Source organism: Psittacula echo (assembly GCF_963264785.1).
Source record: "Psittacula echo genome assembly, chromosome: 12".
In the NCBI taxonomy this organism is placed as follows: Eukaryota; Metazoa; Chordata; class Aves; order Psittaciformes; family Psittacidae; genus Psittacula; species Psittacula echo.
This window is the reverse complement of record NC_137747.1, coordinates 13058207-13075566: the sequence shown is the minus strand read 5'-3', so window position 1 is coordinate 13075566 and position 17360 is coordinate 13058207. Positions and strand designations below refer to the sequence as shown.

At 58.4% G+C, this 17360-nt stretch overlaps 1 protein-coding gene across 1 annotated transcript; it reads right to left on the bottom strand.

The window, feature by feature from the left end:
* Positions 1–4117: 4117 nt before the first annotated feature.
* On the bottom strand, positions 4118–15133 carry SNTA1 (syntrophin alpha 1; the record flags this gene model as incomplete). The annotated part of the gene is made up of 8 exons (XM_080628080.1): positions 4118–4210; positions 4473–4660; positions 4737–4933; positions 5814–5944; positions 6012–6219; positions 6311–6509; positions 11874–12059; positions 14860–15133. The coding sequence occupies 8 exons, from the start codon at positions 15131–15133 to the stop codon at positions 4118–4120; spliced, it is 1476 nt and encodes a 491-aa protein (XP_080484206.1).
* Between the last annotated feature and the right edge of the window lie 2227 nt (positions 15134–17360).

The following is a 17360-nucleotide window of genomic DNA, read 5'->3' as shown; positions in this document are numbered from 1 at the left end:
GCCCGTGGCAGGGGTTGGAACTGGATGAGCTTTAAGGTCCCTTTAACACAAACCAGTCTCTACGATTCTATGAATACAGCCAAGACTGAATGAGAGAAAACATCCTCATTACTGCCTCAGATCTTTAACATTTAATGTAGCATCCCCGCTCTGCCCGAGTCAGATCACTCCTGTTTACCTTCATCAAATGCCAAATACAGTTCCCCACACCCCAGATGGGAGATGTGTGTGGGATCACTGGCACTGCTGTGCCACACCAGCTCCAGATGAATATTGGCTTTTAATGACAAGTTCTCCAGTACAAATAGCAGCCGGGGCGCTGCGGCTGCTGACGGGGCCCGCGCGCCTCTTATTCAGCAACTGAATGATTTGATTCCCCTTCCCCGCAGCGTGCTGTCTGCCAGGAAATTTTCATTTGGGCTCTCTTACTTGAGACCCAATTGTAAATGTCAGCGCTAAACGCTCAGATTTAAGTGTTAGGTTGTCTTGTTTGATTACGGCACTAAAAGGTCAGAGCCGGCTAATGGAAAGTACAAGCAGTATCGGGAGGGAAACAGTGTTCTGCCATGGGTGAGCAAACACCTGGGGACAACCTAATCACTCTTCCTGCATCTCTCTCTTCTCTGGCTCCTTCATTCAGGGCTGCTTTCTAGGTCAGAAGACCTGGAAAAGCCATTTCTGGGGACAATTTCTGCTGGGGATGCTGACAGCACCGGGGTTCCCCATAGAGGAAACAGAGCTCACCCCTGGCTGGATTGTGCCCAAAGGGCAATGAATGGCATAAGAGCCAGGCTGCTGCCAGCCCCACTGCCATCAGCCTCTTCTCTCCATGAACAACTCAGGCTGGCATCATGTTTTAGTGCCAACGTCTCTGTGCCATTTCCATCCCCAGTTTTCCCCCTTCTGGCAACCAGCATCCCAAGAACTCTGTAGAAAGCAAAACACAACTTTTTTTCTCTTCCTTTCCCATTTGCCACCCATTTCCCGTCACTTCCAGCACCTTTAAAATCCCCTTTCCCTGAGCTGTTTGAGTCACAGTGGCCAAATAAAACTACAGTTGCCTCCAAGTGACTCAGCTGAGGAAATCAAGTTTTTATCCAAGCCCATCACCATCATTCCAGTTCTTTAAGCTGAATTCATTACATTTGCTTTAAAGACACTTTCAATAATATCAGTGCTTCTACCATAAAAGTGTTTTGCAGAATAAAGCCCTGATGAGCTGTTATTCCTTCCCAGGGAACAGTGTGATGTGGTCCTAACCAGGAGCAAGCATCACTCCATACAGATGTTGTCTTGCACCAGGAATCAGTCCCTGCTGCCAACCCCAAAACCTTTCGTGGGCAGAGAGATTCAATGCTGATTCCGGATGTCTGAATATTTCTGGACATTTACACCCATGAAAATCGGGAATTTTTGGAAAACTAAAAGTTTTAGGAAATAATTGCCATGTTTTTTCCCCAAGACTTTGGGATCTTTTGCCCTCCCTCCCTCGGCACCACTGATACTGGGATGCTCATACCACCTCTCCGGACATCTTCTCAGGCATCAAAGATGCTGCTGGGCTTAGGGAGATATCTCCAGGTGCCACGGGCTCCTCCTGGGGAGTCAGTTCTATCCTCTCTTCCTGGTGGTTTATGCTACAAGGTTCCACATCACCCAGAGAAGTATTTTTCACAGGCCCCTTTGCAAGAGCATCTTTGCAGAATGGGTCCCCTGAAGCAGAGGATGGTGCCAAAGGGTGATGAAGCTGAGAAACCACCATGAAATGTATGAGGGGCGTGGAAATCCTCACCCCACCACCAATATCAAATACAAAGAAAGCAAAGGAAAGGAATATCCAACTCCAAACTGAGCTGTTTCCTCCATAGCCCAGGCATGGAGTGGGATGCTCTGCCTGAGCTGTGCTGGTAAAGTCACAGCAGTTTGTGGCCTGTAAGATTAATAGGAAATCTGCTCTGGATTGGGAGTGATTCCCTCTTTTATTGGAACAAACCCCAAAGTGTAATGGCTGTAGGGCAGGAAGAGGAAGGTAAATTGCAGTAATAATGTGTTTCCTTGTGCAGACATGCTTTTGATCATAGAAAAATACACCATCTGTTTCTAAATTACTTGTATTGATTTAACAGTTAGCAAAGGGGGGGAGTCTTTTGCAAATCCATTTGCAAGGGCTCCTGGAAATCTGACAGTTATGTGCAATAAAAAGTACGGGCTTGTTCATCATCAAAGATCTCTGCTGCCAGCCATGGGGCTCTGCATGGGGAGGAACAGGCTGTACCTGCATGGGCACCTCATCCCCCCCGTCTCCAGCACCCTGTCCCACTGAGAGTGGAGAAGCTGAGTCTTGTGCCACATAAGAACTATTTCTTTACACCAAACAAGCTGTTCTTGTGCTTTCTCCCTGCTCAAATCACACACACCTCAGTGCCCTTGTCGCTTTTATATTGCTTTCATGGAATCATTGAATCCCAGACTGGTTTGGAAGGGACCTGAAAGCTCACTCAGTTCCAACCCCTGCCACGGGCAGGGACACCTTCCACTAGAGCAGCTTGCTCCAAGCCCCTGTGTCCGACCTGGCCTTGAACACTGCCAGGGATGGGGCAGCCACAGCTTCTCTGGGCACCCTGTGCCAGCGCCTCAGCACCCTCACAGGGAACAGCTTCTGCCTAAGAGCTCATCTCAGTCTCCCCTCTGGCAGGTTAAAGCCATTCCCCTTGGCCCATCACTACATGTCCTTGTAGTATCCTGGGCATCCCCTGCAACTCACCCACAGCAGCCATTGCCACATCACAGCTCCTCACTTTTGGGATGAGAAAAGGCTTTTTGGTGCTGAGTCCCACACTAACAGAGATGCACTCTGGATAATGGACGTCATGGTTGATCCGGGATGCACTCAGTAACTATCGGTAGTGCCTGCCGACACCATAACCACACGAGGGCTGCATTCGCTGCCTGACCTTCCTAGCAAGGGCTGCATGTGAAGGGAACAACATTCCAAGCCTCTGCTGCCACTCAGCCAGGAGGCTGCTTCCATTGGGAAAACAGAAGAGCACAACTTCTGTGAGTCTGGAAACGATGCCCCCCCTCTGCTGAGCATCCTGAAGCACAGGGTATCCAAATCCACCTGGTATCTCCACACCGGTGCAGGCACCAGCGTGTCCTCTCTGCCACAGTGCTGGGCACCCTAAAAGACTTTTGTCCCCACCCGAGGTCCCCCCCCAGGGTCCTCAGCACCCCCAGGCCAACGCCACCAGCTCACAACAGGGAAAGCCCTGGCAGAAAACACCCTGAAGCACAGCCCAGCTGTCACCCACAAACACTTCTTGTACTTCTCCAAGTGAAGACCTTGGCTCCCGCAGGTTGGGATCTGCAATGTTTATTTGATCCCCCCACAAAAGGCATTTTCATGAGGAATCTTTTGGTTCATAAAAGAAGTTATTTCCCAGCAGCCCCCCTAAACTGAGAAATAAAGCGCCCCAGGAGTCAGCACAGTAAAATGAACCATCCAACTCCAATGAAGCAAAGTGGTTCCTATCATTTGGTACAATATGGTATAATTTGGCAAACAGAGCTGATCTGCAGCTCCTACCTCTCAAGCACTATGGAACTGGCTTCGGTCTCTGGCCCTTGGGCTGCCTGTTCAGGGACGGACACACGTCCTTGTGCTGCAGGACCTGGGGACTCTCCAGAGGGTCCAAACCAGGCAGGTGAGAGCTGCTGCATCAGCATTTATAACTGCTTGATATAAATATAAACCATGGATACAAACAGCTTCTTTGTACAGAAAATATCATCTCACAAGGCACTGGGGTGACAACCGCAGCTGTTCACAGCGGCTCCAACTGGGCTTCTCCAGCCACCACCGAGCATCGGTGTGGAGGAAGGAGGGGATGCAGGGACTGGAGAGGTGCCGGAGCTGCCATCCAAGAGGGATTTCACCCCTCTGCTGCCCCAAACGCCCCGGCAGTGGTATTTCCCAGCCGGATGGTGCTGTTTCTTGACAGGGGTGGTGTGACCCCGCGGGGTCCAGTCTCCATGGGATGGCTTGGGGCTTGGTTTGGCCGGGAGGAAGGTGCATAGATCAGCCAAGGCAGGGGCAGCTCTGCCCGGTGCTCCCTCTTCATGCAAGAAGCCCCAGCCGGGTCACCTTGGCCGAGAGGAAGGAGTGGATGATGAACACGATGGTTTTGGGACAGGAGTGAAGGTCCAATTGCTGCAAGAAAGGAGCAGAGGGATGTTTGCAATGGGGAGGGCTGTTCCTGGAGCAGGCAGCTTTCTGCTTGTGGCAGGGAGAGCAAGGACCACCCGGAGCCCTATAGATGTCACCACAGCCTGGGAAGGGGTTACATGTGGCCAGGGGTGGGTGCACAGGCCATGCGCGATGGGCACTGTGTGCAGGGTGGGTTCTCTGCTCCCCATATCCCCCCAGGGACAGTGGGAGCATGGGTTAGAGGGGTGGAAAGGGTAAAACTCACAATCTCTCCCTCTGGGCCACCAAAGTCCAGGTAGAGCATCTTGGTGCCATCATCAGAGGACATCTGCAGCTTCTCAAAGGGCTGCTGGAGCAGGATGGTCTTGCTGAGCCCAGGCTCGGTGGTGGAGATGGTGAAGCCCTTGTCGATGTGGATGGACAGAGTGCAGTCCTGCCCCTTCCACGTGCAGGCTGCGGATGGGGACAGGCACAGGGATGAGAAGTGGCCGCGGGCCCCATTGCCCGGCCCCCCCGGCCCCCCGCTGACCTGCCGACACCTCCTGCACCAGCTCGGCCGCCCCGTGGGTGCCGTCCACCAGCAGCCGCGTCCACAGCGCCAGGTCGCGGGGGCTCTCCAGGCTGAAGAGATGGGTCTGCACGCCCAGCCGGGTGCCGCTGCGCAGCGCGAACGACAGCTCCGCCTCGTACAGCGCCGAGCCCTTGGCCGGCCCCGAGTGCACCAGCCTGCGGCACCGCACCGCTCAGCACCGCACCGCTCAGCACCGCTCTCAGCACCGCACCCAGCACCGCACCCAGCACCGCTCCGCACAGCTCAGCTCCGCGGTGGTGTGCGCGGCGCGGCCGGCAGGGGTCGCTGCAGCCCCGCGGATGCTCTCCCCGCACAGCCCGAACCCGCCACAGCGGCCGCCCCGCGCCTGGACCCCGCCACTGGCACCGCCTCGGCCTCTGCCACCACCCCTGGATGCTGCCAGCAGCCCTGGGCACTGTCACAGACCCACAGGATGGTTTGTGTTGGAAGGGACCTTAAAGCTCATCCAGTTCCAACCCCTGCCACGGGCAGGGACACCTTCCACTGGAGCAGCTTGCTCCAAGCCCCTGTGTCCAACCTGGCCTTGAACACTGCCAGGGATGGGGCAGCCACAGCTTCTCTGGGCACCCTGTGCCAGCGCCTCAGCACCCTCACAGGGAAGAGCTTCTGCCATAGAGCTCATCTCAGTCTCCTCGGGCCCTGCCATCACTCCTGGATGTTGCCACCATCCCCAGGGCCCTCTCCCCATCATTGGACCACCATCTCAGGACTCTGCCATTATCCCAGGGCCCTGCCACCAGCCCTGGACACTGTCACTATCCCCAGCATCCTGCCACCTCCCCAGACACCACCACCATCCCTGGACATCACCACCGCAGGGCTTTGCCATCATCCCAGAGCCCTGCCACCGCCCCAGGACTCTGCCATCACCTCAAAAGCCCCTGCTGCCACCCCAGGAATGGTGCCAGCATCCACAGGGCTCTGCCCTGACCCCCAGCCCCTGCTACCACCCCAGACACCGCCAGGGCCCTGTTCCCCATGCAAGAGAGGAGGGTGCTGGGCCATGGTCCCTACCTGGTGGCGATGAGGGGGTAGCTGTGCACAGGCTTGCCCACGGCGTCCCGGCTCTGCGGCAGGCTGCTGTACAGCAGCAGCTCCTTCTCGGTGAGCACAGCCAAGAGGTTCCTGGTGCCGGCACTGGGGAGCTGCAATGGGACTGGGTCAGGGGCACCGGCAGCGCGGTGGCAGGGGGTGCCGGGGGGCAGGGGGTACCTGCTCGGTCAGCCAGCCCACGTGCTTCACGTCCCGTCCGGCCACGGCGCCAGCACCGGCCAGCTGAGCCCGCAGCTCCTCCTTCACCCGCGGCATCAGCGCGCCCGCGCTGGCCTGGATGGCGCTGAGCCACGACTGCGCCGTCGCCTCGTCCTTCGCCCGCAGGAACAGGGCGACGCGCCCGTCCGCTGAGCACACCTCCAGGTACCTGCAGGGACACGGCCCCGTGCGTCCCCACAGGCCCTCGGCACCACGGGGCACGGCGGTGGCATCACCCCATCCCCGCACCCTGCCCTGACCTGTGCTCCGGGTCGGTGGGGAGGCACTTGCGGGACACGTAGCACATCTTGAGGGGCACGGTCCTGGCCTCCCGGAGCTCCTTAGGGGGCAGGAGGGGAGAGGAGCGCTTCTGCAGGGTGGCGGGTGAGGGGTCCCAGTTCACTGTTGCCCCCGAGGAGGAATTCTTGAAGTAGGGCGAGATCTCCTTCATGTACTTCACTGGAAGAGAGGCAGCACCGGTTAAAGGCATGGCACAGGCTGGGGCAGCCCCATCCTGCCCCGCTGAAACCCCTTGCACCCTCTCTGCACCAGAACTGGTGTCACCTCCATCACCTCCCCAGAGCTGCCACCCATGGGTGCTGTGTGCCTTCTGACCTGCACCCCTGTGGGTGCACAGAGGAGATGGCACTGGTGGGCAAGGTGCTACCAGGTGACATGACACCTATGATCCTCTGCCCACCGCCCCAGCCCAGGGCCCCTCAAGAGGGATAAAAATGACCTTTTTCCCCTTTTTCCTTTCCTTTAGCTCAGATCAGGCCACAGATCCCAGCGTGATCAGGTCCCCGGGGCCGCACATGGAGGCAGGGGGTGGGGAACAGGCAGGACTCCCAGGCCAAAATTACACCCTGCAAACTGTGCTGGTACAGCCGGTCCCACCGCCAGCTGGGAGCAGCAGCTCTCAAATACCATGGCTCGGCCCCAGGAAAAGCCTCCAGTTGGGAATTGCGTGCTCGCAGCTTGCACCACCCTGTCCTGGGTTATCAACCAGGGACAAGGACTCAGCTGTCAGTCCCCAGTGGGTTCGGCTGCAGAGCCAAAGCCCTCAGAGCCACATGGGGACAGCAGCCAGGTCCTGAGGGTGAGGGGAAGAGGCAGATCAAGGTCCCCAGGAACTGATGTGGCCCCACAGCTGCATCCTGAAAATGAGGTTGGCATCAGCAGCCAAAAGCCTTGGGCTGAGCAGGGGGAGATGCCAGTCGTGGAGCTGCCCTGTGGGACCAGCCGGTGGCTCCAGGGAAGGGCTTTCCCTTGGGTGGCCCCTGGGGAAAACACCATGGGAGGGACATTCCCGCTGCCATGTCACAGGGTCATGGAATCCCAGCCTGGTTTGTGTTGGAAGGGACCTTAAAGCTCATCCAGCTCCAACCCCTGCCACGGGCAGGGACCCCTTCCACTAGAGCAGCTTGCTCCAAGCCCCTGTGTCCAACCTGGCCTTGAGCACTGCCAGGGATGGGGCAGCCACAGCTTCTCTGGGCACCCTGTGCCAGCGCCTCAGCACCCTCACAGGGAAGAACTGCTTCCTAATGTCCTCAGCCATCACTGCTGGTTTCACTCAGGTCCAAGCGACTCTCAGTGAGGGTGGCTGGAGGGGCGACATGAGCTTGGCTTTGCAGTCGACTCCTGTAGGTAGCTGCTTGGTGGAGCAGCTCCATCACTTGGCAAAGCCACAGCAGCCTGACTGTGTGCCAGAAAAAGCCCTTTTCCCACCAGGAGACAACCTGCACCCACAGCTTACCCCCATCCTTCACCCACCACCACCACCCATCTCCCACTTCATTCCAAACCCCACCAGCTCCCCGAAACCTCTCAATACTGAAACCCTATCAGGAGCTGTAATGGGACGTGGTGCCCCGCTCTGCCTGGCCCCAGCAGGACACAGCTATACATGGCTGTGATGCTGCTGTGACACAAGGGGCTGGTCACCCCGTGGTGGCCCCAGCCAAGAAGGCAGAGTGGGGCCACCAGCCCCATGCCCTGTGCCTCCCGTTAAAAATAGCTGCTGCGTTCCCACAGGCATCTGAGCCGCCTTGGATTCTACCCTGAGCCATTAATCTTGGCAGCGTGGACCTGCCATTATCCCAGTGCTCAGGAACTAATTGGAGTTCAGCAAGGCAGCACTCAGCCCCTGAAACCCGAGCAGCATCCCTGTGCCAGCCCGCAGCTCCCGGGGCACGTGGAGGACGGCACCGGCATTAGCTGTGCAGTCAGGGTCACGTCCCGACCAAGCCACGGGGAGACAGCAGTGCCCAGCCCCAGGACGGAGCATGGAGAAAGAGGCAACAGCCACAGCCAGCGCTGTCTCTCTGGCACAGGGCTTTAAGGAGGATTTAAGGCTGGTCAGGAGGCACCGATGGGTTTCCGCAGCATGGGGGGGTCCTGAGCCTGCACAGAGGTAGGATGTGTTGGAGGCTGCGGTGCTCCTGGGGGGCTGTGCACCTGGCCACCATTCCATGGAAGCTGCTGCCTCCTCCAGTGACCCCAGCAGGTTGACTCACTTCTGCCTGTCCCTTCACTGCAGCATCACCTGGTATTGAACGTATGCGGTAAGTATCTCCATCTCATTAAAGCAAACACACCATACTGTGCATCACCTCTGCTACTGGTAACTGTCAGCAGACATTCACTTTGGTGTCCCAAGAAGAGCTGGAGAACACCTCAGCACTTTCCCTCCTGAAGCCCTTCTGAGCCCCAAGAGCAGCAGCGACACAGAACCACACAAATCCCAGCTGCCACCTCCCTCCTCCACTGAAAACCCCCTTTTCCTCTGCACTGTGTGTTGTGTACCCCAGGGTCACCTACACATTGTGGGTGTTTCACATCTCACACCATGCACATCACCCTCCACGACTGCTTTGGCTTCCCACGGTCAGGACAATCAGCCCACCAGGGCTGTGCTCCCCCAGCAGCCCTTCACTTTCCTGAATTCCAAGCTTCCAAGCTTTACTTGGCCGAGGGAGTCCTGGAGAGCAGCAACAGCCCCAGGAGCTGCCCTGTGGCCAACCAGCTCAGGGCTGCCATGGAAGTGAGATGTCCACAGCTCCTTCTCCCCACTGCTCCCAGTTCTCTCCAAATGCCAATATGGCACAAGGGCTCATCACGAAAACCACCCCTGGCACTGAAGCCCTTCCCAAGGCAGCTGAAAGGATGCTTATCAGCCTTTCCCTTGCTGTGGAGGGTCGTTGGATACCAAGCAATGCAAAAACAGCACCCCAAAAAAAGGGAAAAATAAGGTAAGGGAGAGCAGTTCTTCCCCAAATAACACTGTAACAGAAATACAGTCCAACTCCTCCTGCAAATACCGAGAGAGCAGTTTGGCAGATTCAAAAGAACCTCTTGGCAGCACACACAGAGAGGTATGTGCGTGTCCTCATGCCCAGCCAGCAAGGACACCCTGGAAGCAGAGCCAAGCTGAGCCCAGGGCGAAAGCCAGCACATCAAGCTGCTGCTGCTGCTCACATCCAAATGTGTCACCTCCCAGCTCAGCCACTTTGGAGACACTCACTGCCCTGTGAGGAGCTGCTCCCTGGTTTATTGGCTGCTACGATGCTGCTTGCAAACTATGCTAAAAACTCCTAAAACAGGGAATGGACACAGCCCGGAGGAGCGAGGCAGCAAACACTGGCTGTGACCAACTACTTTGGTACTTACAGCAGCCACAAGGGAAGTCAGAGTCACATCTGGCAGCACTCAAGGACCAGAAAGTGATGTTAAGGTGCTTCTCCCCAAGCTCTGGAGCGAGCCCAAGCAGGAGAAGGGAGCAGGAAACCTGCCCTTAACTCCCTTTGGGCACCTTAAGGCCACCCGCTTCCTCCAGCCCTGCCACCCTTCCCCAGGGCAGGCTCCTGAACAGCCATTGGGGTGCAGGTATAAGGCAGGGAACAGCAGTGCCAGCCTGATGGTGACCACTCTGCAGTGTCAGCCCTGCAGTGGCAATGGGGCATCCTTCCCAGAACAGGGAGGAGATGGAGGTGCACCACGTTTATACCTGATGCCCATGATCAGACGAACCCTGCTGTGGCTGGTGCCTGCAGCATCCCTGAGCAACACCACGCTGCAGGAGCCCAACAGCACCAGCTACACACATCACAAAGCCTCTGGAGCTTCATGGTGGAGCTGACCCAGCCCCATTCTCCTCCCAAAGCTACCTGCTGGGTGTTCTACCGAATTCAGAAGCCAGCAGGTCATAGCTGAGCTACAGCAAAGGCCCTGCCTGCCTGGCAGTGCCCAGCTCTGCAGGGGGATGGAGGAGGAGGAGGTGGTCCAGGGAGAGAAGCTGTTCTCTACAGAAAGGGCAGCTCATCTCCATCTCCCACAGGACCTCTAGCAGAAAGGAAACCCACACCAAAGCAAAGGATGACAAAAGAACAACAGAGAGAGGGTGGTCCGAGAACAGCAGCTACGGGAGGAATTCTGCAGACTCGCAGGGAAAGAGGCTCTTGTATTTCTCCTTGGTCAAAAAAACCCAAACCAAAACAAAACCCACCCCACCACCAACCCTATCTGCTCCCAGCAGCTGTGCAGAGCAGCACATTCCTCCAGCTGAACTGTGGTCCTGCGGCTCCCAGGACAGGAGGAACCCACAGCAGAAAGGGCTGAGCGAAGCTAAAACTGAGAATCTGGAGCTGAGACAATGTGGGGAAGGGAAGCAAGAGCCACGGCGGCTGCTGGCAGCACACACACAGCACTGCTCCTTGTGCAGGCAGAGAGCAGAGCACTGCCCCCACATGAAACCTCCCACTGCAGCCCTGCAACTGCACCGGGAAGGGTTTCTGGTGCCAAGACCCTCGTGGTTAGCCACGGTGATCCAGGGGCTGGGAAAGGAAAGGGTCCTGTCCTCAGGGACAGATCCTGGGTGCTCCGTGTGCTCGCCTGAGCTTGACCCAGGGTGGGCAAACATGGACAGGGGTAATGCAAAGTGCAATGGGAGAAGAACAGGGTGTCCCCCTCAGGGCTCCTGCACTCCCAACCCACCAGCTCTCACCCACTCCCCAAGTGGGGTTTGGGGAGCTCTGCAGTGTGAACCCTGGTACCAGGGACCGGCCACCCAGTACCATGAGGGAGCCTGTTCCCAGGAGAGCAGCTCCAGTCTCCCCTGGGATGGTGAAGGCTGCATCCTTGGGATGCTCAACTGCCAGGTCTAGGGGGGTCTGCAGTTGGGGTTCAGCTGCCCCGGGGCAGGCAGCTCCTGTTGGGTGCTCTCCTGTGCTGGCTCTGCCTGTGCCTGGCACCTTGCTCCTCTTGCTGAAACCCCCCCAGCAAACCCAAAGGTGCTCAGCAAGGAGCAGGCTGCCAGTGTCCCCCCTCCACGCTGGCACAGGCCTGCAGAGTTGCACCAGCCCAGGATGTGGGTTTAAATAAGAATCACAGAGAAAAGCAGAAGAAGCTTTATGTTGCCCCAGGAACGGCAGAGCTCAGAGTGGTGCTGTACAGCAGAAGAGTCGCAAACCCCATAAACACATCTCCCATCACTGCCTGCCCATGGTCCTGCAGCAGAGAGAAGGAGGGAGCCACTGGGCATCAAGTGGTGGCACACACATACATGTCCTCCCTATTTGGAGGGAGACAGAGACCCCAGCAGTGACCTCGAGCTCAGGATGAGCAGATAAACCAGTCTGCACTTGCTGTTTCCATTCGAAAGGGTATGCAAATGAATTTGCAGATGATGCAGAATATTCATGCAATGATGCAGATGATGCAATGAATATGCAGAACATCCCAATGTTCTCAGTACACCCCCAGGGAACAGGGATCAGCCCCTGGCAGCAGGAGGACCTTGTGCCTCCTTGCACCCTCATCTCCTACCTTCCAAGACCACCTCCTTGCCCGTCTTCTTCAAGGCCTGCACCGCCTCGTCGTGCGTCGCCTCGGAAAGGTCGGTGCCGTTGACAGCGAGGATGGCGTCCCCCACGTACAGCGCCTCGGTCTGATCCGCCGCCAGCCCCTTAAAGATCTTGGAGATCAAGATGGGCATTTTATTCTCTCGGCCACCTTGGAACAGAAGAGAAACGAAGGGGTTGTGGCTGCTGGAGCGCACAGAGGAGTGGGTGGGGAGGGGGATGCTCGGGGACCAGCCTGCTGCCCATGGCACACCTGCAACAACCACGAGGCTTTGGAGCAACAAAGATGATGGCTCCAAAACCAACCCGAACGGTCACCGGTTTCCTCACATAGCAAACACTCAACCTGGCTGTCTCCCCATCAGTTCTGGCAAGAAAGCATGTCTTTATTGGTACTGTGTGCGAGTGACTATCCCTGCCCCAAGGCCTTTGTGATCTGAACAGGTAGGAGCTGAATCTTTCTGGAGAAGTGAACCGATCTGGCTGTTTTCTCCCCTCCACACAGTAGCCCTATTTACCTGCTGCTCCCCATTCTCCAGACTAAAAGGATGCCATTCAAACCTCCCGGCAGCTCAAGGAGATCAATTTGCACATTACCTTTTGAACCCACAGGGAGATCCAAGCGGCATTGCTGCCTCCGTGTCAGGGAGGAGCAGGGCTGCAGCAGCTACCACTCGATAGGACCCTCCCGACATGCCCTACCCCCCAAGGACAGCATGTCCCAAGGAGCCTCCAAGAGATGATCTCTCATCAGCCAAGGATGGGGGGACTTTGTGCCCAGGCAGCCAAGAAGCCCCCAGTATCCTGGCCTGTACCAGCACCAGTGCAGCAGCAGGGCCAGGGCAGTGGTTGTGCCCCTGCACTGGGCACTGGTGAGGCCGCACCTCGAATCCTGTGTTCAGTTCTGGGCCCCTCACTGCAAGAGAGACATTGAGGGGCTGGAGTGGGGCCAGAGAAGGGCACCGGAGCTGGTGCAGGGCCTGGAGCACAGTGTGATGGGGAAGGGCTGAGGGACCTGGGGGGTTCAGTCTGGAGAAGAGAAGGCTCAGGGGGGACCTGATCGCTCCCTACAACTGCCTGAGAGGAGGATGGAGCCAGGAGGGGCTGGGCTCTGCTCCCAAGGAACAAGGGATGGGACAAGAGAAAATGGCCTCAAGCTGCACCAGGGGAGGTTTAGATGGAGCTGAGGAACAATTCCTGCCCCAGAGGGTGCTCAGGCATTGGAACAGGCTGCCCAGGGCAGGGCTGCAGTCACCATCCCTGCAAGTGTTCACACACTGTGTAGACGAGGCCTCAGTGCCATGGGTTAGTGGTGGCCTTGGCAGTGCTGGGGCAAGGGTTGGACTGGATGAGCTTAGAGGTCTTTTCTAACCTGGTTCACTCTTTGACTACCCCAGAGGCAGACGTTGAGCCCCGGCTGCTGTCACGGCCCCAGGGCTGCTCCCAGCCGGTGCCACAGGCATTTCCTCGCTCCGATGCCTGCCAGGCCCCGCAGGACTCCAGTTATCAGCTGTCAGAGGCCTCCGCGGGGGCTGCTGGAGCTGCTGAGCCCGTCCCTGCAGCTCCTCACCCCGCCAAGGCCCCGCACCCCAGCTCCCGCATGGCTCCCAGTGCCCAGCAGCCAGGGCACGGCCAGCCCCGGTGCCTGTCCCCTCATCACATCCCACGGCAGGGCACTGAACCCACATCCTGGATCACGGTGAGACATTCCCGGGTGGACCATGGCTGGCACAGCTCCACCGGGAACGTGGCAGCAGGGTGAGGAGGAACGATGCACTCCAGGACAGCCCGGAACAGCCTCAGCTCCCCGTTGGGATGGTGACTACTTGGTTTCCACGTACGTCACTGCAGAAATGAAGTTTAACTGAGCCCAGCGACGTTCCTCCTTTCCTGGGAGAGCCGCAGAGCTGGCAGTAACTTGGCAGCCAAGGGGGTATTGTGAAGGGGGCTTTGTGCTTCCCAAAAAGGGCTGGCAGGCTCAGGCATCCCACAGACACAGCCAGCGGCACCGTTTCAATCCGGACATCCCCATCGCAAAGCCTCTTGCTTCCAGAGGGAGCCAGAGGCCGTGGCTGCATCTCCTCTGAGCTGGGAGAAGCCACGTCAGGAAGTGAGAGCTGACCGGGGGATAGGGAGCTCACTGCCTGCACACACACAGAGTTTAAACCCTCTCACCCATGGCTCCTGACAGCCCTTTCCCTGCCCATTTGCTGCTGTTTCACACTCCTTTCACAGAGCTTCCAACACGCTGAAGCCACTTGAAAAGCCAAGGCTGGCACAAACACCATCCCTGCTCCAAAAAGTTCCCAGCCTGAAGTTCAGGAGAGTCCCAGAGGAGGGGGACAGCTCGGGAGGGAAACAGGGATTCCAGCACAGAGGCTTCCCGCTGCTCGCTCTCCGGGAGCAGATCTCCAAGCCTGAGCTGGTTTAAAACCCCAGCTCCCCACGCCTGGCGATCTCCAAGGGCTTTGCACTCGCCTCCTTCCTTGTGCCGATCGTTTAACGGGGCATTTCCCAGCATGGAGGCACGGAGGGGACAAGGACACGCAGGCAGAGCCCTCCCCTGGGCTGCAAACCGGCAGCTCTTGTGTAACCGGGTGCCCTGCGTGTCCCACCCGCCCCGTGGGACAGCACCCTGCCCTTGTGTGCACCCTACCCTTGTGTGCAAGGGCGCAGTGGGACCCGGGCTGCAGCTGGGGCATGCTGTGCAAGGGCTGGCCGATCACTGCTACACCCCAAAGTGCTGCCCTCTCCATGGGCTGGGGATGTTTCGGGTCCCATCACTGCCACGTGTCCCCCCCTCGTCTTGCACAAGGGGTCGGGCAGTGCCATGGGATGTGAACACCCCGGCCCCAGCCCGCTCCCCCCCGGGTTTCCTTCCCAGCCCGGCAGCAGGAAAGGCGGCAGCAACAGGTCCCGGTGCCCGGTGCTCCCCCGGCCCCGTCGCTCACCTTTGATGCTGATGCCGAGCCCCCCCACGTCCTGCTTGACGACGCGCACCGTGCGCCTGATGTTGGCGAGCGCCTCGGGCACGGCGGAGCCCGGGTCGCCGCCGTTCAGCTGCGCCGCTGGGGCCTCGCCGGGGCCGGCAGCGGGGCCGGGGCCATCGGCCGGGCTCACCCCGAGCGCGTCCTCGGCCAGCGAGAGCAGGACGCGGAGCCATTGCCCGCCGGGGCCGCGCAGCTCCAGCAGCCCCGTGCGCGGGGCGCGCCTGCCCGCCGCCATCTTCCGCGCTGCCGCCCCGCTGCGCGCCCGCGCACCGCCCCGCGCAACGCCCCGCGCAACGCCCCGCCGGCACCGGCACCGGGACGGGCACGGGCACGGGCACGGGGCGAACCGGGACGGGGCAGGACACGAGAGCTTGGAGCTCCCTGCTCCCGGACGGGATGGGGTACGGGGGGAACAGGGTCTTCGGTGCTCCTCACTCCCTTCTGGGACACTGTGAGGGACACGGGTCCTCGGTCCTCCCTCCTCCGGTCGGGGACGGGGCACGGGGTGGACCCGGGACCCCAGTGCTCCCCGTCCCAGCTCAGCATGGAGTGCGGGATGACCTGGTGCTCCCCAGTGCTCCCCACTCCGGGCCGGGATGGGACACCAGGAGGGACACGAGCCCCCGGTGCTTTGTTGCTCGTCCTGGGTCTGGCCCAGGGACAGTCTTCCAGGGCCTAAAGGGGCTGCAGGAAACCTGGAGAGGGGCTTGGGACAAGGGCCTGTAGGGACAGGCCAAGGGGAATGGCTTTAACCTGCCAGAGGGGAGACTGAGATGAGCTCTTAGGCAGAAGCTCTTCCCTGTGAGGGTGCTGAGGCGCTGGCACAGGGTGCCCAGAGAAGCTGTGGCTGCCCCATCCCTGGCAGTGTTCAAGGCCAGGTTGGACACAGGGGCTTGGAGCAAGCTGCTCCAGTGGAAGGGGTCCCTGCCTGTGGCAGGGGTTGGAACTGGATGAGCTTTAAGGTCCCTTCCAACACAAACCAGGCTGGGATTCTATGATTCTATGCAACGCACCAGCTTCCCACAACACCCTTAACTCCTTCCCAGGGGCCAGCAGTGGCACAGGGGCAGGCAGTGGCCCCATGCTCAGAGCAGGGCTGCACAGAGGCTGCCTGCACCCAGCCCTGGCCAAGGAGCTCCTCAAGGGGCCAGTTTCTTTGCAGTGACCTCAGGGCAGGCACCTCCCAGGAGCCCAGTGGGTGTTGAACCAGGAGATGGTGTTTGCAGGCATTCAAGGGCTGTTCCCTTTCCTGTCTTGCTTGTCCTCACAATCATGAACAGTATTTTGCCTTCTTTCCAGCCCCGCATGCCAAGAGGCAGCACATAGGAGCAGCAAATACCTCTAGGAGTAGTCGCAAATACCTCTTACACATCCATTGAGCCCTTTGCACTCCTGGCGCTCCAGGGGTCTCAGGGATGGGACTACTGAGATCTCTGTAAAACACCGGGATTTGCAAGCGTTGAGGAACATGAACATCAGGCTGTGGAGGGGATGGATTGAGGGCCAGGAGCTGCAGCCAGCACTGCTCAGCACAGCCCTTTCCTGGCCAGGGCCGCAGCCAGCACTGAGCATCGGCCACGCACAGAGGGAAGAATGCTCCCGGGGCTCCCTCCCACACAGCAGCAGCTGTGGAATGTCTTGAGGTCGCACAGAGGAAGCCCTGGAGGTTGTTTCTCTACAAAACAGGAGGTTCACACATTCCCCATTTTCCTTCTGCTGCGAAGTCCGGGGTTTGGCTTAAGTGAGTCCTTGCCTTTGGGGTACGGTGCTGCTCGCTGGAGGAAGCACTTCTACACCAACCCATCACCCAGCCCATCCCTGCACACCCCACAGGCTGCCTGTGCCACTCGGTTTGGGTACAGCAGAGGGGGATTCTGTCCTTTGGTCCTTGAGTGGAGATGGGGCTCATTTTTGCTGTGCCACCTTGCTGGAGCTCTCACTTTCCCAGACAGGCAGCTGCCATCAGCAGTTTGTGCCTGGTTTTCTTCCCTTCCCAATGCTACTTTTGATGCTTCCAGCCTTTAAGGCCACGTTCCTGTCTGAAGCAGCAGTGGGAACTCTAAATCCTGCTTTTAGTGCAGCAGAACAGCACTGTCAGGTTGCTTTCTTTCATTTCCCAGCACTGTGCCCAGCAGCATGCTGAGAAGCACGGCCTGGATGCATGGAAACCATCCAGATGGTGTCCATGTCAGGCAGAGGGAGAAGCCCTGCCCTTCCCTGTCCTGTTGCTGGAACAGAGACAACACCATGGTCCCCAGAGCCAGGGCACAACTTGAGGCCAATGTGCAGGCACAGTGGAAAGCTCATGCCATGGCCACCACTTCTGTAAGGCTGCAGGACTGCTTGTTCTCCCCTTCAGCAACTAGTGCTCCTTTGGCAATTGCATCAAGAGGAGAGGTTGAAATTAGACATTGACACATCAGGAGTCCAGAATGCCCTTAGGACCCTGGTCCTGAATTGGG